Source organism: Camelina sativa, chromosome 6 (genome assembly GCF_000633955.1).
Source record: "Camelina sativa cultivar DH55 chromosome 6, Cs, whole genome shotgun sequence".
Taxonomy (NCBI): domain Eukaryota; kingdom Viridiplantae; phylum Streptophyta; class Magnoliopsida; order Brassicales; family Brassicaceae; genus Camelina; species Camelina sativa.
Window position 1 is genome coordinate 8,816,816 of NC_025690.1, and position 7,221 is coordinate 8,824,036.

General features: G+C 38.3%; 2 protein-coding genes across 4 annotated transcripts; both read right to left on the minus strand.

The window, feature by feature from the left end:
- LOC104790690 (40S ribosomal protein S21-2-like) lies at positions 653–2,884 on the minus strand. Of its 3 annotated transcripts, XR_768792.2 has the most exons (5): positions 2,554–2,884; positions 1,933–2,315; positions 1,593–1,725; positions 1,376–1,440; positions 653–787 (listed from the first exon to the last, which is right to left on the minus strand). XR_768792.2 is itself a non-coding variant. In XM_010516470.2 (4 exons), exons 2-4 carry the CDS (start codon positions 2,282–2,284, stop codon positions 1,405–1,407), a joined length of 237 nt encoding a protein of 78 aa, XP_010514772.1. In that variant the 5' UTR covers positions 2,285–2,315; positions 2,554–2,882; the 3' UTR covers positions 1,194–1,404. The 3 variants fall into 3 exon arrangements, 1 of the variants encoding a protein (XP_010514772.1); XR_768791.2 differs by lacking the exon at positions 653–787 and having other exon boundaries at positions 1,194–1,440; positions 2,554–2,883; XM_010516470.2 differs by lacking the exon at positions 653–787 and having other exon boundaries at positions 1,194–1,440; positions 2,217–2,315; positions 2,554–2,882.
- Positions 5,626–6,963, minus strand: LOC109133303 (uncharacterized mitochondrial protein AtMg00810-like). The gene has a single exon (XM_019246305.1). The coding sequence runs from the start codon at positions 6,961–6,963 to the stop codon at positions 5,626–5,628; it is 1,338 nt and encodes a 445-aa protein (XP_019101850.1).

Sequence of the window (7,221 nt, forward strand, 5' to 3'; positions counted from 1 at the left end):
AAAAAAAAAAAAATTGGTCGGACATTTCCAATCGAAATGATACCATCTATGAATTTCGAAGAGCTTATCAGATTACCGAGAGGTTTATAAGAAACATAAATATGTGTAAATCTGTAAAATTAAAATGAATAAAAATTAAATTAACTAAATTAAGATACATAAAATAATTAATAAACCAAAGCACATTATTTAAATTAAAACAGTAACAACTTTTAAATAGACAAATGAAATAAAATATAAAAATTAGTTAAGAAAAAATAAAGTTGTAAGAAGAGTGGATCCATGAAGTTGATATCTAACACATCCGTTCAAGCGACAATGCAGCATATCTAATTATAAAGGCATTTCCCATCATGACATTTAAGAAATATATTCAAAGTATTGAAATGCATCATTTACAAGATCTATCAAGAAGGAAGATATATCTTTTCTAAGGGGAGTGTTACTACACTCTTTTTTCCTTTAACATAGTTTTTTATTCCAAATGGTTTTTCCGTAATAAAATTTTTAACGAGGCAATATATTATACATATACAGTAATGATTAATCAAAGGGACAAAAGCTTAATTAATGGACGAGAACGCTAGATCTCTAGGAGAACTCGGATTCACGAACGGATCTTTCTTAGAACGTTGTAACTTGACGAAGAAGCAATAAGGATATGGTCGAGATCGGGAGCGATATCGACGTGGTTTTGCAAGTCCTCCTTGCAGGGCTTGAACACAAGCTCTTAGGGTTGAAAGTCCTCCTCTCTAGGCTTTACACAAAGCTCTCGTAAAACCTGTTTCTTCAATAATCGATAATTCACAATAATGAGACTCATGTCTCCTTAAACAAGAAAATGAAAACCCTAGTCTAAACGTTTAACGAAAAAACTATGATTTTAAAACCCATGAACCTAAGGCCCATTAGCATGACTAAAACAAACAACAAATTCATTGAAAACGTGAAGATGCGCTGCAGCAACAATATCGGTAGTATATTAGGAAGGGGTTGTTATACACTGTTTGAATTTTTTATGAATTAATTGTGTTTGGTTTTGAATATAAGAACCCATGATCTCTTAGTTATAATTTTCTCTTCCATTGGTAGGTTCTAATTTTGGGTCTCTTATTTTTTAAAAATTTGATAGTAATTATGAAACTCAAACTTGTTAAACACAGAGATGTTAAATATAAAACTCAAACTTGATATAGTAGTAGAGAATACTAAATAAGAATCATCAAGAATCATGATTTAACTTTTGATGGATATGTTACATAGGTGAAAAGAGAAGATTGTGATAAAGAGAAATAGATTGTGATGAAGATAAAGGTTCACATCTAGATTTCAAAAAGAAACCTAGAAACTAGAAAACAAAGCTTGTTGGTCTTACTGTTGTTTGGCTTCAATCTTCTTCTTCTTCTACCATAGCCTGTCGACTCCACTGTCGGCATCACCCTATATCGTTTCAAGAAAGTGCTAACAACGTCATGTACTAACAAAAGCATTACATGACCAATTCTAGTTAACACAATACCAATTCCATTGCTATACTAGATTAAAGTCAGTCAGGTCTCAAGATTTATGATAAAGAAGCTGTCTTGACAAACCTGAGCACGGACAAAACCGCAGAGAGCAAATGTAGTGAATTGACCAGTGTACACCCCATCAGCATCGAGATGACCAATGTTGAGCTGCACAGAAGCATGATCCTTTGATGTGATCAACCTGATAGTAGCCGAGCTGCAATTATAATCCAAAAACAAACAAGAACAATCAATTCATTAAGTTTCCTTACAATAAATATAAAAAAAGTGACTTGACCCTCTTCGTTCTGCATCTTTTGGAGCTTAAAACTGACAGATTTCTAAATCTTTTAATTGCTATAAAACAAACAATTGTACACAAAACATTGTAAAAAAAACCACGAGATAGATCCAAAGAGAGAACCTGCTTCTCCATGTCTCTTCAAGAACTTAGCAAGAACCTCATCTTACAGCATTTTTTTCAAATACAAACATCATTACTCAGGATTCACGTTTTGATACAAAACAAACAAACAATTGTACACAAATATAAACCGGCTTGTGGATAAACATATAGCTCTGAAGGAATTATAAAACTAGCGGGAACTTCTTGGACAGTTGTATCAAGAGGAATCTGTTCTCGAGGACTGACTTTGTACATGATTGCAGAAGCAGCGAAAAGTGCCTTCTTCACTGATTCAGACTCACCAGGTATATGTTGTTCTCATTGTTAGTGTCTCTAAACGGTTATGATTCCTCTTCCCACGCTCCACCATTGTTGACTGTTTTTGCAAATCACAAAGAAACCTGAAACACAACACACAAAAAGAACCAAACTTTTGATTAGAGAAAGCATCATTAAGAACAGAAGCAATGTATTGTAGAACAGATTGATAGGGTAGGTTACAAATAAGAGAGAAACCTAAAACAAAAAAAAATTGAATCAGCGAGGAACTTGCATGGAAAAACCTTAATTTAAAGTGTTTTTGTTATGAATCAAATCAAAAACTTCAATTTGGTAAAGGAATCTGAAATTTGAATTTACCTGTTTGATAAACAATCCTCCAAAGCTTATCTTTTACCTCTCTACTCTTCTCCTTCAGCGTCACCGCCACCGGATCGAGATGATTCTCTTTCAATTTTTCCCTGCCTTCTGATTCCAAATTCCTTCGTACATGCAATCGGAGCCGATTCACGATTCATTCAAAATATCGCGATAGGACACGGCTGACTCATCAATTCACGATGATGAGCATCTCCTCCGACAGCAATCTCCTCTTCCTCCACACCCAGAAGATTCCAATACAAATCTTCGTTTTCTCTCAATCGCGAGAGAAAGAGAGAGAGAGAAAACGAAAAAAATGAGATGCAAAAAAAAAAAAATCCCCATTTTCTATTTTTTTCGTTCAACCAATACCAAGCTGACACGTAGCGTCTCTTAGATCACAAATGGGTATATTATATAACAACCTCCCTTAGCATTTTTTTTGTTCTGAATTATTTTTTGCAACCAAAATACTAAGATACTGGCTATGAACCCACCGATAAATAAGGTCTCAGTCCGTCTGGGTGAGAAATATTCGACCTCGAATCTGAAATCTTTGGAGATATCCTTTGTCCACCAATTCATAATATTTGGGCTTAAGAACTTTGTGATGTTTCTTTTTCCGCTTCAAGTGCAACGTGCTAAAACATCCTCCACATATAGTCTTTCTTAAAACAATTGTGGCTTCCAAGCTGGCTTGAACAAGAGTGACCAAGAGATCCTCTTTTTCCTTAGATCTTTTATCCATGTTTTGTGAAAATATTGACACATGGTCACATGCACCAGGGGAAAAACGATCCTTCGTAAACAAAATGCGCAAGAAATCACCTGGATCAAACACCATGTCACGCCGCTGATCGTTTCCTGCTTTGCCAGTTGAGGCTGTAAAAGCCAAAACAATTAGATTCTGCTGACGAACACCTTGCAGTTCGCGAACAAAATTGACAGCTTTTCTACGACAATGTGACCTTGACTGTGACTTCGACATCATATCGACTACATATGTGATCTTCTTTTCCAAGCAGTAATAAAATAACTTCCAGATCAACACAACGACAACCGCATTTGTAATCTACTCACCCACCACGAACCGAAGCTTGTTAGAAACACAAGCCAACATGAGGCTGAATTTTCCACACGTTAATAGCTTTCTTGATGCGCAAGCAACGAAAATCCAAATAAATGTCGTAGACATGTAAGTTGTAACAAAGACACGAGAAAGTAAAAACAGCTTCGATTACCCTTTTAAAACCTGTGACCTGCAACTCTACCGGAAACGGTATGGCCGTAACGCGATAACAATCTCGAAGGAGAAACACAACAACACCCCTATATGATGTCGACATCACATCAACAAAGTTCTGGCAGGGGAGTGAAATTTGGATCTCTAAGATCTCAACAAAGAACCCAATAAACTGTTGTTGTGGACCTTGTGGTTTGTCCGCCCCAAGCCTTTGGAAAACATGAAACCAACAGAACGAATGCGGTGGCACAACAAAAATGTTCCAAAATGATAACCACTCCTTAACACACTGGAAATAATAGTGGAAATTATACCCAAAACAGAGAAGCAGCCACCATCTTAAACGCAACGATCCAACCAAAGATATTGGTCGCAGCAACTCGTTCCTTGATCCATAAGACAAACATTGTGAGTACTGTTTACCCAAATGCAATTGCCTTATCTGAATATTAATCCTTTCTTGGCATGGGTTGTCACAAAACCTGTTCCAAATCCCCTGCAGTTCTATTAATTCTTCACGGCGTAAAGAATTATCTCTAGCATGTGAATGGAGACAAGAAGGCAAAAAAATATCGTGACTAGTTCCGAGGGCGTTCAATACTTTAAAGTGAATGAGACACTCAGCACAACAACCTAGAACAGAGCTTGATTTTTCTTCTTCCCCCACATGAGTATAACCCGCAAAAGACATCCTCAACATACTACATGCACGTGAGAAGAGCATTATAAATATTTTATTTTCAACACATGAATCAACCTTATGCCTCTGATTTGTATTCCATGTTCCAATGAGATTTGTCTCTGCATGGAAAACGTCACTGTGTTGACACGAACAACGTTTTATTTTGCTACTTTCTCCAAAAACCAAATTAATAAACTCCATCTTTGAACTGCACACGTGGAGAACAAAACAGAACTTGCTCTTGTTGGAGATCGATTGGAAAAGACTACTCAAGCAAGTAAGGAACAAACAGAACTTGGTTTTGTCGATGAGGAACAAACATAGCTCGATTTCGTGAGAGGTAGGTAGAGAGACGGAAGAAAACTCAACACTCAGTCTTGTCGAAGATTCTTTGAGAAGGGAGCTCGGTAACAAGTTAAGCCGTCGAAGTTGAGTCACTTTCCAACTCAAACAGTGTTTGAAACCTCCTTCTCTTGAGACAGCTTGTAGCTCGAATAATAATCAGCTCTTTTTAGTACCCATTGAGAATTCGTGTTTGCAGTAACACAACTTGTAGCTTCCTCAAAATTGAGATTAAATCTGAAATCCACAAAGATCTTGTTATAGAGGTTGAACTCACCGTGACAAAACAAAATAGTGCTCCGTCCACGATCTGGAGGTTCCTTGTTGACTTTCTGATGGCTGTGTGCAAGCTCAACAACATAAAATTTGTTTCCTTTACCCCAATACATACCTTCGTTCTTCTCTTCAAGGTTATCTTTGACATCAAAATTCAGATCATCAACTCTCAGAACTTCTTCTTCTATAACCAACAATTTGTTTCCTCTGTTGTCAAGACTATCATCAAGATCTGCATCAACATGTTCCATAGTGAAAAAATTGTCACCATTACTATCAAAGATTTGCTTTTCATGTTTGTTGGGTGAAAGTCTTGTGTATTCCACGCCGTGATTGACGTCTTCCTCACAACCATCACAAACTTGATCACAATCATCAAAGACAAAATGTATAGTTTCTATAAGAGAATACTGATTGTATTACCTTAAGAAATGATTTACAGGACATATATATAATCTATACATTAGGGTTTTAACTTCATAATAATTACAAGAAGATCCTTAACATATACGCTTCCTTATACATCCCCTCAAGATGGAGGCAGTTCGCTGACTCCAATCTTGGATGTAAGCTCCTGGAATTGTGGTCTAGGCAGCGGTTTCGTTAGGGCATCAGCGAGCTGATCGTTGCTAGAGACATGTGTGACACGAAGAACCCCAGCTTGTATGAACTCACGAATAAAGTGATAATCAATGGCAATGTGTTTCATCCGAGTGTGAAAAACCGGATTAGCACATAAATAGGTAGCTCCGACGTTGTCACAATATAAGACTGGAGCAACCGGTAAGACGATGCCCATCTCAGATAACAAGGAACAGATCCAGCGGAGTTCCGAAGCCGCATTAGCGACAACCCGATATTCAGCTTCTTTTGATGAACGAGAGACGCTCTGCTGTTTCTTAGAGGACCAAGATATCAGGCTAGCACCAAAATAAATGATGTATGCATTGGGGGAGATGTATGTGTTATGTGCACGACCCCAATCAGCATCATAAAAAGCATGTATCGTTAACGTACCATCAGAGCGGAGAAAAATACCATGGGACTTGGTGCCGGCGAGATAACGGAGGACATGCTTTGCCACTTGCCAATGTTTATCAGTGGGCTTGTGCATAAATTGGGATAAGCGGTTCACCACAAAAACGATGTCGGGTCGCGTAAATGAGAGATATTGTAGACTACCAATGACAGTTCTGTACTCCGTTGCATCAGCAAGAGGCGTCCCGGAATCAATAGTGAGATTCGGCGATGATGCCATTGGTGTGGCAACTGGCTTGGCATCAAGCATACACGTCCTGGTAAGAAGATCAGTAATGTATTTGCGTTGCATAAGATGCATACCCCGAGCAGAACGTGTCGCTTCGATGTCCAAGAAATAGCTCAAAGGACCAAGATCCTTCAGGGAAAACCGCTTTGCAAGAGCCAAGTTGAACGCCTGTACCAAAGAGGGAACACCAGCAATGATAATGTCATTTACATAAACCAAGACATAAATGTAATCCTTGCCAGTGTGATAGATGAACAACGAGGTATCGGCAAGTGAGTTTTTGAAACCGGCAAGTTGAAGAAACGTCTTCAGTTCTTGATACCATGCACGCGGAGCTTGTTTCAGCCCGTACAATGCTTTGTTCAAACGACAAACGTGATGGGGCCTGTCCTTGTCAACAAACCCAGGTGGCTGTGAAACATAGACCTCATCCGTCAAGGTACCTTGTAAGAATGCATTGTTGATGTACACCTGATGTATACTCCAGTTTTTCTTGACCGCAACCTCTAGTACCATCCGTATAGTTGTCGCCTTTATCACCGGGCTAAATGTCTCGGAATAGTCTAACCCATATTGTTGATTGAAGCCCCGTGCCACCATCCTGGCCTTATATCTGTCAATAGAACCGTCAGAATGATATTTTATCGTGAAAATCCACTTACAAGGAATAACTTTCTAATTCGGCAAGGGAGGAACAACATTCCAAGTACGATAGCGAAGCTGTGCATTATATTCATCAAGCATCGCTTGTGTCCATCTTGGGTCCTTGAGAGCCTGTGCCACCGTTGTCGGAATGAATGGTTTGGTTGTGGTGGCGATAAGGTTAAATTTTTGTTTGGGTTTGACGATTTGATTCTT